The sequence below is a fragment of the Meleagris gallopavo genome, chromosome 11 (assembly GCF_905368555.1).
Source record: "Meleagris gallopavo chromosome 11, MGAL_WU_HG_1.1, whole genome shotgun sequence".
Taxonomy (NCBI): Eukaryota; Metazoa; Chordata; class Aves; order Galliformes; family Phasianidae; genus Meleagris; species Meleagris gallopavo.
The window spans coordinates 18,991,780-19,012,552 of record NC_139414.1 but is presented as its reverse complement, the minus strand read 5'-3'; the positions used below and the strand labels follow the sequence as shown (position 1 = coordinate 19,012,552).

Here is a 20,773-nt window from a genome sequence, read left to right as displayed (position 1 = left end):
GCTGCCATTCTTGCAGCTTGAGGGGTGAGGAAAGAAGGAAAAAAAAGCAGTAATACACAGCATTTGGAAGAAGGCTTTGTTTGCTTGGCACTTTCCATCTTTAAGTAATTAGCGTAAAGGGCTTCCCAGGTAAAGCTAAGAATAGGCTGGGGATGCTGAGAGCCATGCTTCTTGCTGTGGTGAAGGAGAAGATGCTGAGCTCCAGCTGGATGCCCTTTGGCATCACTTTCCTTCAGGCCCTCAGAGTCAGCTGCAAGACAGACTGCATCAAAATCTGAAAAGATGCAAAAAATGACAGGCGAGAAACATCTCTGGAGATAAGCACTCCAACAACCATGAAAGCCTCAAACATGCAGCATGAGCCAGTGCTCAGATTCTGCACCTCACGTGCTCCAAGCTTTCCAAAAAGTATTCTGCTGCCCTTTCAGCTGCATGTGGCAGCTCCAGAGCTGGGAGCAATAGACCACCTCCCAGCACCAACACCAACCTGATATTCATTACATATTATGAACAAGTCAACAACAATAACAAACCAGCATGCACCAGCCTCTGAATGCAGCAAGACCCCCAAATTCACCTCCCTATAGGGCATCAGATCAGCTTATTCTAACAGGACATTCTTCAGCAACGCACTCGAGCCTTGCAACAAACAAACCTCACCCACTGGCCATGGTCGTGCTGTTACAACGTCCTGCATTATGGTGATCAGAGCATCAAAAGCTGCAGGGCATGAAGCCATCCCTCCTGAACAGGAGGGCAATGCATGCCCCCAAGCGTGAGAAGCCACCTATTTTCTGCTTTTGGGAGGCCCCACCTGCATCAAACACATCCACCAGCACTGCTCCATCATCAGGTGCCCTATGGTCAGCAATAATGCCCTGGTAACTGGGCTGCCCCACAGAAAACCCAACAACAGGTCTGAGCTCTTAGACCAGTAGTTCTTGAGGGACAGAAGATGGTACTAGAAATGGGCTGTCTGCGAGCTTTGCAGAGTGGTGCCTGCATCCTTTAACCCCAACAGGGCAAGCAGAGGGCTCTGCTCTCCCTCCTGCTGCACCCACCCAAACAGCACTGCCATACCGACCACCACATCCCTGCCCTCGGCAGCACACTGTTGGCTTTGTTTAGCATTTCCAAAGGCAGCTGTCTTCCCCCCTGTGCCACTGCAGATATTTTGTCTTGCAGGACTGCGCAGTGTTTGCAGAAGCAGAGCACGCAGCAATGCAAGGAGCGTGCCCAGGCGTCCCTGCAGAGACACGGGGCAGCTCCAGCCCCCCAGCTGCCCTTCCCACTGCAGGCTGCAGAGGGGGCGAGGGAATCAAGATTAAAAGGGAGATGAGAAATTAATTCAGGAACATTTTTAATCACCTTTTGTAATCCGCGCTCCGTAGGGCTGAAATGTAAAAAGCACCTTTCCCTTGCATTATTCAGCAGGCAGAGAAGTGAGTGTGACATATTGGCACGTAGGTGTGTGTGGGCTGGCTTCTTGGGGGGAGGGCGGGCTGAGGGTGCTCTGTGTGTTCAGAGAACCAAGCAGCACACCGTGTACCAGTTGCTCTGGTAACAAAGCTCTTTTTTTTTTTTTTTAATTTTTTTTTTTTTTTTTTTTTTACATGAAACATCATTTTCCAGTTCAGACTTCCTTGCGAACCCAACACAAGTCCACATTTCAGAAACACACAAACACACGCAGCATTTGAGTCAGCAAGGGAAAGATCATCTCCTCTAGAGATAAGCTAACATCACAAGGAATCTGATAAGCTGAGGTCGCCAGCTCTCCCTTGATAAAGCCAGTGTGGTGCAGCAGCATGCCAGCCCAGCCCTGGCCTGTTCCCCTGAGAAGCAATACAAACGTACAGAAGCCTGCAAACCAGCAGCCCCACGAGCAGCACAAAGCCTGCTGGGCAGAGCTCTGCGCCATGCAGGGGGCCGGCCTGGAGGAAGCAATGGCTTAGTGCGTAATGCTGGCCTGCTAATATGGAAGGATTATAAAGCAGCTTGTAAGTCTCATAAATCCACTCACATTCACACAGCCCTCGAGCGACCTTGAGGACCCAGGGGTACCTCGTGGGGCAGCATCCCCCACACCAACCCCACCTTGGACTTGTATTATCCAGAACGCAGGGGAGCGAGCCAAGCAGAGGGCCTCAGCCTGCAGCATCCATCAGACCACGCCGTGGGGTGGATACAGGCGTACGTCCATGAGGTTACGCCTGCAGCCTGTTGTGCCATGCAGCAAATGTCACCTCTGAAGAAGAAATTGGGAATTGGAAGCGACCCACAGCCACGGAAATGGCACTAGAAGAACGCATCTGGCTCAAGGAACACTTAGTCATTGTATAAACCAACAAGAAGGCAGGAGAAGTGAAATGCTTAAGATGCTCCTCCAAATGCAAAGGCTGGCTGCCACAGGTCAGAGATAGTGACAGGGACTGAGATGGGTCGGGGCAGCAGCAGCACACAGGCCCTGCAGGCAGCAGGGCTTCTAGCAAGGCACAGCAGTCAGCCTCCAGCTACAATGGCTGTGTGTACACAGCTAAGATTAATTCTTCAGAGCAACAATCTGCGGGAAATAATAATTTCGTGCAGCATGGTAACTTCTTCCACTGGGCTAAAAGCAACAGTGATTAATTATCAAACTATTGACCATCAGTCTTTCAGAAAGAGAGACAATAAAACAACCAATTATTAAAAACAATTAATGTCATTCTTGACACAAGCTAATTATTTGAACTGCTAATAATGACCTGGGAACCCGCAGAGTCTCTGTTCCCACCAGGGCTGAGCCAGACCACGGGCAGGCTGAACACTGCACAAGCCTGCGCAGGAGTTATTCTCTCATACCTCCCATTGAAAATAAACATAAAACAAAGAAAGAAATCTTTCCCTATCTTTAGCATATCCACCCGCTACCTATCCAGCAGCAGGACACAGGCCAAGGTGCTGGCTGCTAAGGAAGCAGGTGAACAGCACCAGAGATGGCAGGACTACATTATCCAGGTTCATTCTGCACCTGCAGACTCAGGGATGCCATCACCAGGAGGCAGCCACAGGTGGCTGCTGGAATTTCAGATTCTTCGTTTGCTTTCGCATTCCCACGCTCCTCAACATCTTCACCACCTGGGGGTTTGCCTCCAGGTGAACTGGTACTGGCTTCAGACAGACAGGAGCTGGGTAACAAACACAAAGCCCCAACAGAAGACCTTGGGATACATCTCATAGAACCATAGAATGGCTTGGGTTGAAAGGGACCCCAAAGACTACCTAAATTCCAAACCCCCTGCCACAGGCAGGGCTGCCAACCACTGCACTTCCTCAACATCTTTTCCCATATGCCATACCCCAGACGTACAGAACATAGCATAGTGGAGAGCAATTGGAAAAACAGTGTCATTCTCTTCACCTGGTGGCTGGTGACACCCCAACACCACTCCCATGACAGCAGAGGAACACGCTCAGGGACCAGCAGCACACACATCCCATGTGCCTATGTTAGAGTGCAGAATGATGCTGTGTAATGGCGTAGTGATTATGTGGCATTTACCAGCTAATTAAACAATCAATAGTTACTGTGTGGCTATGGGGTTGGCCCAGAGCACTGAATCCTGCACTTGGTAAGATTAAGCTTTGCTAACGCTGTAAGTGAGAGCAGAATCTCAAAGCCAGCAGCACTGCTGAGCATTGTCCTGCTGGGGTGGGGAAGCAGCACGCAAGCATATAATCTTGGCATCATTTATCTCCCTGTTCAACGCTGGGAAACTATGTGAGATGAGAATGCTGATGGTTACCACCTGACCTACTTTCCAATTTCTTTTAGTACTGAGAAGACTTGCATCAGCCAAGTGATCATAGAATCATAGCATAATAGAATCATGCGAGTTGCAAGGGACCTTCAAAGGCTACAGGGTCCAACCCCACTGCAACAAATAGGGATATCACAGCTCAACCAGGTGCTCAGAGCCCTGTCCAACCTGACCTTGAACATCCTCTGGGATGGGGCATCCACCACCTCTTTGTGCAACCTGTGCCACTGCTTCACCACCCATTATGTTGTGCATGGATTTGCTCCCAGCCTCCCACCCCTGCCACAGGCTGACTCCCAGAGCCACCAAAACAAGTGCCTAACACCATGGGGGACAGCTTCATTGGTAACGTACTCAGTGCACAAGTGCTATTTTCACCTGGTCTTGAGCAATCCGGATGGTGCTTCTGAGTAACCTGGTTTTGTTTCCATGCTCACTGGAGCTAGCAGTTGCAGCCCTGACAATGTGTTTTACCCAGGCAATCTAAGTATGCACTGTATTTAAGGACTTTTTGTTTGCTATTTAATGCAAAATGGAGATAGATGGTAATAATACTCTGCAATAAAAGAAGCCTTCTCTAATAATACTCTAAAGCCTTATCAAAACTTTCAGCAACTTCTGTGTCTATCATTTTGCTTCCAGTCATCATCTACGTGCTAAAAAACAGCAAGGCAATGGCTTCATCCCCTACATCCAACGTGCACTACTCCCATCAGTCACTTCTCTAAACATTAACAAAAAAATCCCAGCACAAAAATCCCATAGAGCAACCATGCCTTACACTGGAGCTCTCGGTCTCGTAACAAATACAGTCCACGGTCTGGGCAATTAGATGCAGGGTGACTAGAAAATCAAGCAAAGCTTCCAGTTCAATCAGGGAAAAAAACCAGCACCATCTCTCCACACAACAAAAACAAAACTACTCTCAAGGGAGTGCCAAGCAGCCAGCAAGGAACTTTTTCTCTCTCTCTTCCCTTGCAGTCCTGAGTAAAGAAAAGCTGGCTTGAAAATCCAAAATCCTGCTTGGCTACCTGATGGCACCATAATGACCTCCTCATGGTCCAGCCTGAGGGCCCTGCAGCCTCTCCCATGCATCAAACGTTGGGGACTCCAAACAGCTTTACTAGCATTGACCTCTAAGCTGCCCACAGGATGTGACAGTTGGAAGTCATCCATCAACAGGCACCATACGGAATTACCATCCCGGATATTCTAGAGGCAACGTCTCAAATTAATTAATAGTCTGAGAGATTAGTAGTCTGGTGCACTGTGCCTGCCTCACGTGATCCAAGGGAAAAAAAGATGCTTCAGCTTGACACTGTAAGGGACCTACAGCAAACCAGAAGTTGTGAAACACTCGTGGCTCTGAAGTCTCTCCTGTGGCACTCCTGGGCCAGGCTGCTGCTATGAGAAGTCCCCTGCCATGGCTTTCCTCACCTCCCTCAGAAAGCATGGCCACCCTGCACAGAAGGAGCAGCGAGGGCTGGTGGAGCAGAGAAGGAAACAAAGCAAACCAAAATGCAGTTCTTCAGAGCAGCCTCTTGTGCTGCTGCTCCCCAGCTGTTCTTGCTGCTCTCCTAAGAGTCATTTCTCAGGACCTATACTATCACTCTGCTATCAGAAGGCTATAACCACACATTTTATCAATGCAAACAGGAGGATTCCATGCCATGCTGCCCAAAGCTGGGCTCTGGCTCCCGGGCAGGCAGACTGGCTGAGGACACCTCCACCACAATCACAACCCTGCAGTGTGCTCTCACTGCCTGGAGCCAACACCTTGCTGCTGTCCCCAAGGCAGAGCTGCTTTCCTCACAGCAGAGTGAGCACTGCAGTGAGCTGCTTTTTCCACGTCTGTAACGTGACCAGAGGCAAACATACATCTACAGAGAGGTGGGGAAACCCCAGATCTGACTGAGAAGGGTTTAAAATGGCTGTGAGACAATCTTCCAGTTACAGCATCTGGTTACAGCAGATACAACTCCCAGGTAAGTGTGACCTCAGAAGTGGTTTTTGTTTTGTTTTTTGTTTGTAGGTTTTTTTGTTTGTTTGTTTGTTTGTTTTTTTGTGGGTTTTTTTGTTTTTACAAGGGAGCCAGAAGGTTTAAGTGTCTCGAAAGCTGTTCCATTTGTTTTGCTTTAAGAGATAAATACAGCAGTGGTATCTGGAGGAAAAGAATCGCAGAGATCTTATTTCTGTACTAGGTTTTAGGGTGGGACACCATAAACAGTTATGTGTGCTTTATATCAAAGTCTCCTTTTGTTTATAAAGTGGATATTACTCCAAGACTTCCATTTCAGAGAACTCTGAGCTCAGCCTTAGCCTGAATTCATACCTCAATACTTAGTAACTGGGTTTGGACAGCAGCTTTCCCCCTCCCCATCACCATCCTGTCTGGCACCACCAGCGAGTGGATCACGCCGAGCACAATCTGATTGTTCCAGCTAGTTAAAGGCAGTAGGAGGAAGGATTTGCTTCACACAGAGGGAAAAAAAAGAAACACCAAAGCGTTCAGAATATATTCCCTCCCCAAGTGCTACAGCTGAATGCTTCTGCATGGTTCTTCCCCCACTTTAAGATCTCACATAGGCACACTGGAAAAAGGCAAACACTGCAACAGGAAGCACGCACAGCGGAGCTGTGCAAAGAGCAGAGCATCAGATAGTTTATTTCCCTTTTCAGCTTTCCACAAAAACACGACGCTTTCAAAAGGCCGTTAAAGGTGCATAGTTTCCACTGATTGTTAGAAATATGCACAAGTTAAAATTAGGTCACACTCTACCATTATTTGGGCAGCTGAAAAGAAAAACAGCTCTGAGACCAACTCCTGCAGTGAGAACAATGGGAACACAGACACCATCGTCCTCCCAGAGAAAAACAACAGCAGCACAATGCCGAGGGGAAGGCTCCTGGAACGTAACCTTGGTAAGAAGGGGTTTGGAGGGAAGTTCTGTTTGGCTTTAAACTTATTCTAGTTTGAAAAATTCACCCATTTTCAACTCCAGAAGTTTCAGTTCATCCTCGGTTCACTTCAATTCTTCTATTGTGGAATTGATGGAATTAGCCTACGGCAGCGGGAGGATGGGGAAACCAGGATTCAGAACAAATATCTCCTGACAGGTAGCTTTCCAAGCACCCTTCTTCTCTTCATTAGGGACAGCTCACTGTCTTTCACTGCACGACAGGCAAGTGCTTTCACACTGACCCGGTGAGAGTACGTGAATGTATTCGTTTCTACTGTCAAAAGGCAGGCAAATGGGATCTGTGTGAACACACGTGCACATATACACAGATCAGTGCTCCCATGTACAGAACCCTTTGGAGAATGGAGCCCATGGAGTTATTGTCCGCCAGCAGATCCAAAACGCTCGGCAAATTCCACCATGGAATTACCACCATAGGTAAGCCCAGACTTAGAAATAATTCAACCCTTCCCAATCTCGTAATCATCATCCACAGTAGAATACGATCAAGATGACAAATACTGGAAATCCTTCAAGCTAGAAGGTGCTTGTGAGAAGAGCAGGTGAGGTACTTCAGAAAAAGATGGACACTTCAAACATTTTTGGAAAGAAGCTCATGCATGTGTTCATAATTCTGTTCTCCTTTATACTTCCATTTGGAGCACTGTTTACTGACATTTGCACAGGTTTTAAAGCAAGCCTTCTGAGCAGCAGGTTTGGCTGCAACTCTCATGAGTGCTAGCCCCTTCCTTTGGCAGGCTCCCGTGGCCATAATACAGCTCTTCAGAAGAGACCCAGATTTATCTATTATACCACAGACTCCTCACTCCCCCTTCATCACATAATCAACTGGGGGAGAGGGAAGGGGAAAAAAAAAAAAAAAAAAAAAAAGCAATTCTTTATTTTAGCAGCAGTTTCAGAACTAACAGGAGCTCCATGAGATGCACAGTACTTGAGCATACAACCAAAAAGCCAAAGTCCAGCAGGGGTTCTAGATAGGCCTGAATGTGGTAGAACCTCACCAGCCTGATGCGCTGGGATGCTCCACGTTCAACACATGGCCAAGGAGCCCGGTTCAGACATCAGTGTAGCCTTACCTTATACACCTGCCCATATGTGCCATTGCCAACAAGCTCCACCAACTCAAAGATTCCTGCAGGATCCTAGGAGAAAAGAAAGAAAGAACATTTAATAAGCCATACTTTGACTTGTTCAAAAATAAGCGTTCTACAAAGAGATCAACATTTTTCTGACAAATGTTTTGAGTGGTTTAAGCTTTTCCGACAGCGCAGGGATTAGCAGCATTGCAGTAACATTGAGAGGGTGTTGTTAATCCACCCCATGCAGCCGAGCCATCCCTGCACCAAGCTGTGTTTGAGGAGGAAGGAAAATGAGGGTTGGGGTTGGCCATGGGAATGTTGGCAGATGACCAGCTCTGCCAGGAGAAGGAAGACCAGCCCTCCCTGGGAGACAGCAGAGGGAAGCCCTGCATCACAACACCAGATCATGGAAATAGAGATTTTGTTCATCACAAAGCCTGGATCAACTCCGAATGAATTATGGCTCCGGAAGTCAAACACTGGGTCTTTGTGAGCAGCTGACAAACGAGGTTCAACACGTAATAACAGCACCAGTAAATGAATCCACCTTTCCCCAACTGCACAGTTTCAGGAACACCACACCGTGCTTTTGCACACCTCTTCCCATATGCCCAGCTCCCCAGTTTGCAGGACTGAACACTCATACCTCCTGAGCACAGCCTGGGCAAACAGAGCAGTATGGGGAAAACCCAACAAAAGTGGTCCAGCTGGAGCCCAAAAGTGCTATCCACCACCTGGAGATGACCGAGTGAAGTTCTCCCCAAAAACAGATGGGAAAGGGAAGCAATAGTGCACCAAGTTTTAACAAACTGGGTGAGAAAGGAGGCGGGAGGGGAAATAACAGCAGCTGATGTTTATTTTTTGAGTTTCTTTCCTTAGGGTTATTCTCTGCAGTGCTGAAACAACTCTGAAAGAGGCTTTTCAAGTGTTACAAGTATATCTATTTTTGAATATTCACTAGCAGATTAAGAGAGAAGAAAGCTGTGCCTAGGGCAGATCATTGGGAGACTTGGAAAAGCACATCCAGAGAAGCAGCTGGCCAGTTCTGATAAAGAGACCCATTTTCCATGTTATGTTTTCCGACCTCTTTCTGCAGCTCCCCAAACCCAGAAGTACCCCCTATCTCTGGGTCAGCCCCAGGTCCATCTGGGCCCACTCACTGTGTGGCTGCAGACCCCAGGACCCAGGTGAAGGCACGCACATCGTGGCCATCCTCCCACCTCGCTTATTCCTTGTGTTTTTCAGGGGCATTGCCAAGGTAACGAGCAGCATTTCTGCTGCAGGAAGCGGCAGAATTTCAGCACAGCCCTAGCAACACGTAGGGAACGCAGAGGAGAGCGTGCTTGCTCCTCCCAGCAATGCAGTCCCTCCTTGCTGTGGCTTTTTCCCATGCAATGGGCTCTCGAAGGGATAGCTCTGCTCCAAACACTGCCCAGCAGCAGCGTGTTGCTAAGAGCCTTCCAAGAATACACACTGCAGAGGATGGGGCAGGGAGAAATCCTTTCCACTGAGCAGGAGATGAGCTTTGCATCTCAATGGCTGCTGGGCACTGTCCTTGGGACCTGGGGGACCCAGTCACTCCTGCAGAGCCCCAGCTGACGAGTGCAGAGGGAGGAAAACAGGACAGCATACTGAATGGGGGCTTTTAGCTTAGCAAGGGAAAGAAACAGAGCACGGAGCCCTGGCTGGGGACCAATCCAGGCCAGGCAGGAGTAATCCCAGACCAAATATAGCCCGTGCTGCAGATACCACGCCGGCACTGGCAGCAGTCCCAGGCTCCGTGCTCCTACCCTCCAAGGGGCTGCAGGACCACCCCTGCCACGAGCCTGTTTCCATGGCTTCACATAGACTCCTGGTTTTTTTGCTGTTGCTGTTTAAACTGACTATAAAACAAATAAAAGGAAAAACATACAATTGATTTGTCTTTCAGTTTAGAGAAACTGGAAGAGGTCATGCTTTTTAAAACTGGGGAAAAGAAGAGCATTTAAGATAAACCCAGGGATAATTTTCAGCTTTACATGAGCATCATGCAGAAAACCGTCTGCATTATCGCAGTACCACCAGGCTCTGCTGAGAGACATACAGCAGCAGACAGGTCCTCTTTCCCCCTCCTTGGCTCCATAACAAAGGATCAGAGCAGAGAGGCAGGGACAAAACCAGCACTGGATAGGACTGTGCTTTGAGCATTGCAAAGCACAGGTGCTCTGCACGACAGAACACTCATTCAAAGCACTGCAAACAGAAACGCCTGGCATTGTGCTGGTAAAGCTGCACATCCTGGCCAGAGGCGAGCTCAGTCCTCAGGCTCTCTGCAAGGCAACGGAGGACCCAGCCCAATGTCTCAGCTGCAATAGGAAAGGAAATAATCACACAGCAGCGCTCGTGGCATAGGCTGCACAGAGCTCTGGGCAGGGCAGGCTGACACCCAAACACTCCCGTGTCACATCTGGCTCTGCTTCTGCAGCTGCATCAGGACAGGATGAAGTGTTCCAGAGGGGAATTCTCCTGAGCTAACTCCCATAAAAGTAGGTGATATCAAGATCTATGTGGCAGAACGGAGTGAGACACAAAGCAAGGCAAGAGAGCACAATCATCTGCAGCAACAGCATGGAAAAATGTTCACTGTATTTCAATAAACTGTGTATTTAAAACTGTTGCATTGCCAGAAAAGGGACTTCTGCACAGAGATGATAAAGCAGAATGCATCCAAACTCCGGCACCAGCACGCACGTCCTTTTTGAAGCACTTATCAGCTGAAGCAAGCAGCAGCTGGGCTCACAGCAGGAGCGCTCGCCTCGTTAAAATGGCTCCGCTCAGCGCAGCACAGACCTGCAGGACTGCATAAAGCAGCTCAGCTCTGCCTACACCTTCACGTCCCAAAGAGCCCCGTATGCAAAGGAGCCAAACACTTTGCACGAGGAGGCAGCTAAGGACTGCAGGGTTCACCTGGAGATTACTGAGTTAGCAGATCGACCGTGATCTGTTCCTAAATACTGCTGGGTGGATGCCCACAAACACGAGAGGAAGGATGGAAGCATTTCTGTGCAGGCTGTATCCCCAGCTTGCCCCTTCTCCTTGTGGGAGCCTCACTTTCCTCCCCTCCAGCACACACTGAAGGTATTTAACAGACAGGGTTATATGAGGAAACAGTGGAGAGATGCTGGGGGGATGGGGGGCAATTGATGGGCATGCCAATTAAACTTCTATTGCTGTGAAGGCACAGGAAGGAAAATGAGAGATCAGAGCCTCTGTAATCATCGTGCACTTATTCCCCCAATTCTGAACAGCTAATGACAACTTCCAGCCAAAAATCATGGAGATAACCAGTCATTAAACAAATGTTGTAACCCTAGAGAAGCAAAACGCTCAGTGCAATGGAAAGCAGCACAGCGTTACGGGTCAGTGCGCGACGAGCGTCCCCAGGCACTGGGAGCTGCAGCAGCTCTGTGGCACTAGGAGAGGATTTTCATCTCCACTACAAATACAGCCCATGCAACTGACATTCCCGAACAGCACGACGCTCTGAGCCTCTGCCGTACAGCTCCCTAATAAAACACCCTCAGCAGGAGATGCTATTAAACTGATCAGGCACATTCAGGATCCAAAGATGGGTTTATAAAGCGGCTTGCTTGCTGCCCCTCAAGACCGGGGGAGCTCCTTTATGAGCAGGTGTCTGTGCTCAGACAAGTTCCTCTGTCATAAGGAGGCATTTCAGCCCTGGGAAGCACCAACACAGCCGCCTGGCAAACATCACTGCTTCTGACCCCACTGGGCTCCAACCAGGGGAGGAAGCTTGTTAATTTACAGAATGAGAAAACACTTTCCTAGGAATGCATGAGAGCCAGAAAAGCCCTTCAGCAGTGCAATTTGATACGTGAAATTGTCATATGGGTGCATATAATCAGAATGCATTTCTGATTATGCAAAAACATCGCTATGAGTAACGAGGACAAGAAACAAAAGAACAAGTTTTCACCCCCCATGCTAAATACCTGCCCAGATTTTGTTTCCCAAGGCCAAATGTCCAGCTCGGCCACGCTCTGGGAAGCCACACTTCAAGGCAGCAAAGTCGTTGCAGGCCATACACATCTGCCAAGCATTAAGACCTGAGAAATCTCAAGCTCTAAGAAGTCGGCTGCTGTTCCCTCTGAAAACACATTAACTCGCTCATTTTACCATACTTTTTATGTTGGCTTCTACAGCAGGAATTGAAGCACTTGTCTGATTTGACAGAACAAGGTCCCGCTTCCCTTAGGGAAGCTACCCCAAATGCACGCAGTTTAGAGGAAAATTGAGAGCTTTGAAGAGTACTTGAAGACACAGTTGCTTTTTAATCACAAACTAGTTGCCTCCATCTCCAAGGCTCTTCTCGTTAACAACCCTGTGAGTAATACAAAGATGGACTGCACGAGCCAGGTGAGGATTGCTAATATAGCTGCAGACAACAGCAAGCAAAGCAGGACGGCAAAGGCCAAGCCAACAAAATATTGATCAAGCTATAGAAGAAAAGGTTGGGGACATTACCCTTCTGAGCTTCGAACACTACCCATTGCACACACATACCTTTAAGCCTGCACAACAGTAAAAGCAGTGCAAAAAAACCTCAGCAGGCTGCACAGGTATTTCTGAGCTATTTTCCTTTGGTTATAACCCAAGTATTTGTACTTAAGCAGAGCCATACTGGACTACTAGGTGTTATTCAGTCCTCTCAAATTGCTTAGTCTCACGTCTTCTCCTAGCTTTGGTACTTTTCCCCTCCTTCGCCCACCCATCCAGAGCATCACAAAACAAGCTATCATCAATGCCATCAACCACTGCACCGCCTGCCTACTCAAGCAATACAAGCTGCTCCGCTTGGAAGAGTAATAAGGAGCTTACTGAGGGTTTTGTTTTCATTCTGAAGAAGTAGTTTGTCCTCCCTCACCCTCAAACACCCAGCTCCACATCTTAAATGAAGATGCTAGTCAAGAAACAACATTCCTATAGAGCATGAGAAAAACTGTTGTCAAGGCTAAGCTATTAACAGGAGACTGATTTCTCCACTTGACAGCTGAGAGAAATCTATTAACAAATCTATTTGAACCGTTCCTCTTAGGCATCTCACAGGAAGCCCTTCCTCCAGCCCTTGCTGAGAGTCACTTCAGGCCTTTACCTATTTAAATCCAACCCAAGCCCTCCCACGTTCCTTTCCCCAGCTTCTTGCTTAGCACCAGCCACTACCTGTACACTTCCTCCCCTTCCAAAACGTTAAGACTGGCCAATAGCTGGCAAAAGTGGAATCAAGTAAAAACCAGTGACCACGCTGGGCTTTTCAATCAGTAAATCTGGGTTACTCCAACTGCTACCTGTTCAACTGAAGATGTAAGTGTGAATTTGTAGCTATTGGCCGCAAGCATAACCAATAACCCCACTGAAGGAAGGAGAGGAAAATACACACACATACCCCTCCATTCAGTCCCATTGGGCCAAACCACCGAAGCTGCAATACACTGATCTACGCCGCATGTCCTGCTTACAGACCAGCACCTGTCCACATAAAAGTCAGCGTTCTTCTGACTGAGGTTCTCCTTCCTATTACGTCAAAAGGAAAAGCAGCTAGTCTGTACAACCTCTATAAATACAAAACACAAAACATAGGGACACTTAAGTCAATAAGGTGTTCCTTATTGACTTAATAAGGAACATACAAGCCTAGAAAGACACACATACCAAACCAAGATAATGTGTTTGCACCACTTCAGCTAATAGATCCCATACATAAAAGCTAATCTTTCTCCTGGAGGGCACACTGAAGAATCCCAGTATAAGAAAAAACCATCCACAAGATGCACATGTACAGAAACCAGAACAAGAAGGGTCCAAGCCTCTTCACTCCCTCAAGAGCCTGAGCCATGCATCACTGCCAACAAGGTACCTCCATCCAGTCCTCATGCACCTTAAGCAAGAGTCAACACGTTTTGACTTGAAGCACCTAACTTTCTCAAGTCTTAGCATGGTAAGAAGCTGCTGACTGAGATATTCAGTAACCCCTGAGGCGAGGAATTTCTGCTTACTCCTCATTCAAAAGGCTGACTTCCCCAAATTTAAGATGAAATCGTATATTGTAAAAGTCAAATAGTACATCCCAGAGATCCCCAGGAAGGCCTCCACAATCACTTGCAGTCACAATAAACACTCCTTGCATTTCACAGAAGACATTTCACCTAGGAGAGCAGGTAGTCAATCAGTGCAGAAGGATGAGCAAAAGCAGCAGTGCTGAATGAGCCCCACGTCAGATGAATACAGCCCCAGCACAGCCAGTCACTTCAGCATACATCTAATTCAAGCACACAACCTCACCAGGACGATATATAAAAGGTTTGGATAAGCTCAGTGCCTCTAAAAAAGCTACAGAGCCAATTATAAATCATATCTATAGTCCCCAGAAGATCTAAGTCACTACTTGTATTGTGCCACTCTTCTCAGGACGCGAGACATCAATTAGAGCACAGCAGCTGGACACTCTCCACACTGGAAGTCACTCATCTGCCATTGCAGACCAATAAGATAGTATTCCTGAATGTTTAGATCTTGTCTCTCTGAGAAATAAAGTCTCTCCTCTGCCAGCAAATGTTTGCATCAAGCTGATATTGCTACCTACTAGTTAATGCAGTCAAAGGTTTATGGGTACTCAGAGGAGCTGGTTTAATTACTTACACAAGCAGCTGCTTCAGGAACTACAGCCTCTTCACATACCACTCCTGGAGGCATGCTCTGAAAGCAAGGTCACTGCCAAGCTCAGCACCAAAAGCAGAGAGCCCTCTCCAACATGCAGGTAAAAAACTCAGCATCCCTCACTGCAGGTCACAGGCCCATGGATGTCTGTAGGGGTAGCAGCTCACTACCAGTTGCATCTTTCCAAGATGGACACTGCAGCCTCTGCAGCCTTCAGTGGAGGCTGCCAAGCTCAGGTGTCTGATTGCCTTCACCAAGGAAGACAGCCTTGCTCCTTCCTCATAGCCAGATAGATAGCCAGAAAAAACGCCTAAGAGTGAAAGAACACTTTGCTTCCAAACAGGCATTTAGAAGCAAGGGGAAAAAAAAAAAAACAACAACAACAACAAAAAAACCTCTTAACACCTTTTGGAGATACTGGGAGCATGAACTAAACATTCGACCTGAGAGAGACATGAGCGGACAACTCATCCTCCACGTGCTGCATCCACAGCTGGACCACCTGTTTACCCCCCCGCCAGGGACTCCCCAAAATGATGGCCACAGTCCTTTTAATATTTTGTTGAAAATAAGGCAGAGTCCCTGCATACATGTCTGGAAAACATGACCTCACTGCTGCATTCAGACAAGGCTGGCACACCAGCCCAGTTTTCACCCATCACCTGGTGATGGAGATAGCTGCTGTTCTAGCACTTTTCCAAGAGTTTGCTCCCAGCCGTCACTTCACATCAGCTCCTTATGTTTGTCTCTCTGAGGGCTGGTGAGCAGGAGGGGATCAGGTAACCCTCCAGCAGCAATAGCTTCAAAAAAGGATCACATCAAATTAGTTAGCATTACACTAGTTGCACAATCCGGCGAGATGCAGCCAACAGACCGTAAAAAGCACAACTGTACCCAACGAGCTCCCCAAAATACGCATTGTGAACACATCTTCCATACAACTGTCCTGACAAAACAAAGTTACAAAAATATATATATATATATGTTAATTTCTGTGTCTCATATCAGGACACATCTTTCTCATCCAAGAGCAAACAAGGTATGGGGAAGGGGGAGGGAAGACTTCGCACCCTTCTCCTACATTTCACAGGCTGCCTTGAGGAAAGCCAGACTCTAGGAGCCACAAGGTTGGATCCTGACAGTCCTTCACTCACACCAGGGGAAGCAAATGGTCCTCCAGCAGAAAAAGCAACACCCTGCCAGCTGCATGCCAGAAGAACTGCTCCAAGTCAGAGACAATCCACACTCGCCGAAATGATCTGCAACAATTTTTTGCCATAAAGCACACCCCATAGCAAAACTTCTGTATGTCTTGCTTCTTGGTGGCTTGCATTGTAAAACACTCTGGTAAATTTAGGGAGCTGCTCTTAAGTTTCAATGTCCCAACCAAGGGCAGGGATTATGCAGCTTAGTTTGTGTGATGTGTACCACAGTGGTGCTTCACACAAGGCGAAACAGAGGGGCCTTTCTCATGCATTCAAGGAGTGGTTCTGGTTTTGCTTTGCAAGTCACCATGATGTTCTGTGCATCCAAACTCTTGCTTCATGGCATCCACTCAGCTCCCATCAAATTACAGCCCCGTGACACCTCCCTGCCTTCAGAGCTCTCTGCTTGCTCTGTTCCCTGCAGCAAGACTCGACATTATCTGTCCTCTGCTAGCAACACGCTCTTTGCTAGGACTCCAGCCTTATCAGTTCGCACAAGCGGACTGGTACCATCAGCACAACACACACAGCAGCAAAGCAAGCACTGCAAGACCACAGGTGGCAGCCTGCTGAAGACCTGCACATGGTAAGAAAACAGAGCAGGGAGGTGCACAGCGGTTGGGCTTCCAACAGCACAATGGCAGCCAGCAGCAGCCAAGCCCTCCTGCAGGCACTGTGCTCCCAGCCTGCAGGCCTGCAGCTCCCACCCCCAGCACAATGGGGGAACTGCACAGCCCCAAGCAGGATTTGGCCCATACACAGAGATATGAGTCACACGGTGCAGGGATGGGAACCATTTGTAACTGCTGCTAAATTAATTGCCATTGTTGTTATTTGATTTGCTAAAACCTCCAGGGCTGGATTTTATTTTAGAAAAATACGAACACATCAGATTAATCAACTTAAAATAAATCAGTTTGATTTATTTATTTCTGCTATATCTACTCCTCTTTACGCTTGGCAAGTGGCTGCATTCTTTCCATCCTGTGAAAGAAAAAGGACGGGTGTTTTGGTTCATCATCGTTTTAAAGGAACCTCTGTAAAGCTCAGCGAGCACAAAGCACAGCACAGGTACACTGCCGAGGAGGACAAGTGCAGGGCTGGGGCTGTTCCCATTTGCTGCAGGCACCGGCCCTGCACCCAGGTGCTCAGCAGAGCAGTGGAGAGATGGGTTGGATCTCCTCTAGCCAGCTTTCACCATCCCTGGCTCCTTCACAAGCAGCCAGCATCCTTCCCTCTCTGACTCCTTGCCCTCAGCTGCAGCAATGCAGCAATGCCTCAGCCAGCGCGCTCCAAAGAAAAGCTCTCCCATATATTATCCTGAAGAAAATTAATCTTGTGTTCCACAGAATATTAAGCGGATTACATCTACAGCCTCCAAGGAGAGAAATGTTGATTTCCATGTATCTTGTGCTATTACTCACCTCTATTAATTTTTCTACCAGCACAACGTTAGTCATGATGATTTCCTGTTATTCAGACCGGAGCCCAACCGCACAACGTGCCAAGCAAGGAGAGTGAGCAGGGACCTCTCCTCAGCTGGCTCCAAAAAGCAGCACCAAAGTCATTCACCTGCCTACCGTTAGGAGAAACCAAGAGCCTGCATGCTCAAGAAGGCTTTATGCCCTTCCAAGCGTAAGACCAGAGCCACATAGAAAGAGTGCAGCCCATGGACAGCAGTGCAAACTCAGCCTGAGTGTTTCTGGGTATCTCACAAGCAGAGTAAAAGTTTAAAGGCCAAAAGGAGCATTTTGATGACATCACACAAAGCAAGGAAGAAAAGCAAGTCTTGGAAAATGTGCTTTTCTCTAGACATGATACACAATCAAGAACTGGCTTGGCACATGGAGAGATTCATATTTTCTATTTAAATCTCATCAGTGTCTGCAAAGAGGTACAATTTCTTTACTCCAATAATTCCCAGGCTCCATCCTCTCTTTTATAGCTCCCAGAAAAAGTTTAAGACTACATAATAAAAGTGAGAGCTGATAAGAAATGTCTTATCAGATGAAACAACTCACAGCTTTCCACGAGGGAAAGATGAAGAACTAATGGTTACAGAGCCAGATTAGGGTGTGCATAACCAGAAATCAAATCCACGCAAGAGTAGCAGCTCTTGGGAAGCACTCCATCTAGGGAAGCAAAACAAAGTATCTCACATGCCCAACACACCATCCCTGCACCTTTCACGCCACTCTATCCGTGTTTTATCCTTCAGCCCATGAACTGCCTTCCATGTACCCAAGCCTGGGATGGTTTTATCTTTGCCTGCAGACCCCGGAGACAGATGAGGGACTGTTGGAGACTTGTTCAACTCAACTGTGACCCCACGCTTTGCAGGGCCACTCTAAATCCCAGCAGAGCTGTCTGCAGACCTACCCATGTCACTTCACCTGACCCAGCAAAGCTCAGCTCCAGACTGCTGCACAGCCCCAGGCTACAGCTACAAAGACAAATTACCGTGAGATCAAGATGCCCTTGTAATCCTTCTCTCCTCTGAAGACCTGATGTATTGGAAAGGAGTATTTCATTCTGCTGGGAAACCAGTCCAGCTTCCAGTGTTTGCACAGACTGAAAGCATCTTGAAGCCAGGAATGAATTGCTGCTCCGGGTCTGGGTGACAGCAAGCACCAAGCTAGCACATTTCACGCTGTAAGAAAATTACATTAGATCTCTGCAACTGGATCCACCAGAAACCCGATACTGAGGCAAAACCCTGTTAGCAACAGCATCGATTGAGGGCCCTGGCAAACCCCCTGTGCCACATTTCATCAGAGCTCCAGATTGTCAGTGATACTAAAACCGGTGGCAGGCTGCTGACAGCAGGACTGCATCGTGGGTTTCCCACATCAGCTACTCTAAGACAGGAGGAGATGGAGAGGGCTGTCCCATCACTGAGGACCAGTCACAACACTGGTCTTCCGTTTCCCTGCATGACTGGCGGCTGCCTGTCTTAGTGCACCGATCTCAGTCACAAATTCAGAACCTGCTGGTTATCTCCTCATCTGATTGATTTCCCTTCCCTGGTGTCCCAAACCTCATTCTGTGTTGGCAAATGTACAACAAAAGCTTTTATTGAAAGGAATTTGCTCATCAAGCTTTGCTAGCACAGAAAGCACACCTTATCTAATCTTAGGAGAGCACAGTTTAATGACTAAAGCACAGTTTGAGAGGCCAGAAGGTTTGACTTCTACTCCCAACTCTGCCACGGCCACAGCGCCTGCAGTGAATACAGACAAGATGCCTGAACCCTCACCTTGATTTCCCATGCTGTAAGACTATCTGAGCATTCCTTTCCTCACAGGGGATCTTATCTGTAAACTCCTCATTAGCATCTGCAAAGAGTTATGCATCTCCGGATGCGTTTAAATCCAAGTATGAAAGAGAGGAGCAGCAGCACTGGCCGCTGAGGCTGAATTCACCCTCTTCAGTGTGCTCAAGCATTGCATTCCCCATCTGTGCTTTGGGAGAATTTTACATTCCTTCTATCTACAAGAAAGTAAAGAAAAAAAAAGAAGAAAAAAACCACCACCACTACTATCCCACAACAGCTGGATGTGGAGATGAGGTAAATGCAGACCCAGCATGTTCCCACGGTCAAAGAGCAGCTCACAGAGCCTCGCTTACAGGGCAGGTCCTGCTCTGCTCTGCTCTGCCCCAGTGCCACAGCCTTTGTGGGGCTCTCCCAGCCTTCTGGGAAGATGCAGAAAGGGCTTCTTCCCCTTTTTAGCAGAAGCTTCCATTTGAAAAACAACATCAATCAAGGTAATATTTCAGATCTTCCGGGGAGGAAAGGAACCCCGTCCTGCCCCCTTCCCACTTTTCCCACTTGCCTCAGCTAACATTGCAAGCAGATCACGCCACCAGCACCAGTGCCAGCAACAGCACTGCACGAGCTGGGACTTTCCCAGTGCAGTAAGACCTTTGCTCCAAGACGGATCCAAGTGGTGTACAGCACAGCAAAGGACAGGAGGTATGTTTGCTCCATTCCAACCGCATGGATCAGCACCGTCTCTGAGGAGCAGAACTTGGAGAAAACTTAAGAAGAGGGCTAAACTCCTTTTAACAGAAGAGAAAAATGTCTTATTGTTCCACAATTAATGGAAAGCAGAAGAGGTTTTATGGACTCGTTGAGAAACAGAGGGCAAGTATTAGAAAGCACGTTTCAGTATTTCATAATCACAAGGTGAGCTGCTTGCATAACACCAAAAAAGAACATAAATGCAGATATCACAAGGTTGTTATAAACTTGGGTTTCAAATGTTCAATAACAGTTACAGAGTAATTAAATTTCATGAGCGATATATTTATTATTTTTTATTTTTATCTGCAAAGCAGATGCTGCAGCCTCCAACCGAGGAAGGACCCTGGTGAGGTGCACACGCAGTGGATGATCCTGCTCCCATCATCTTGCTGCACCCAGGGTCCAGCCCACCCCACAGCCTTGCTTCCAGCTCCACCCCTGGGGCGGCTTGAAGATCACACCAAGAGAGTCTGTGAACCTGACAGGGACAGGAGAATGAGGAAATAAACCTGAATACAACTGCACTGTGAGAGTTAACTACTAAACTCTGAACAAACTTCTAGGCCTTCCTCCCCAATGCTTTCTGACATGAGCTCATGTGAATTGCTCCAGTGTGACCAGGACACACAGTCTCCCCTACAAAACGCATAATATAGAGCAGCAAAATGTCAGGAAAATCAAGGGCAAATGCACACAGAAGACAATCCCTCCCCCTACTACTAGTGCTATTTTTAGGCAGTCAGATTAGCTTGGAGCAGTGTTTCTTGGTTCTGATAATGAGCAGGGCTCTTGCATCTTCTCCTGAGGACACTTCCTCTGCTGGCCAGCACTCATGCAGGCACTTTGCTTTAAACCAACTGCATGGAAGAGATCACACGAAATGGCAAAAGTAAAACCACAATTTCACGTGCAAGGCTCACGGCAAAGTGACTCCGGCTTTGAACATGTGCCACATCTCCTTCATTCA

At 47.7% G+C, this 20,773-nt stretch overlaps 1 protein-coding gene across 6 annotated transcripts in view; it reads right to left on the bottom strand.

Annotated features, from left to right (window-relative positions):
- TNIK (TRAF2 and NCK interacting kinase) overlaps window positions 1-20,773 on the bottom strand; it is a 139,212-nt gene that overhangs the window by 107,805 nt on the left and 10,634 nt on the right. For all 6 annotated transcript variants that reach the window (XM_085233409.1, XM_085233411.1, XM_085233408.1 and 3 more), the window contains exon 2: window positions 7,861-7,926. In XM_085233409.1, coding sequence (XP_085089535.1) covers window positions 7,861-7,926 — 66 coding nt within the window. The remainder of the gene's footprint in view (window positions 1-7,860; window positions 7,927-20,773) is intronic.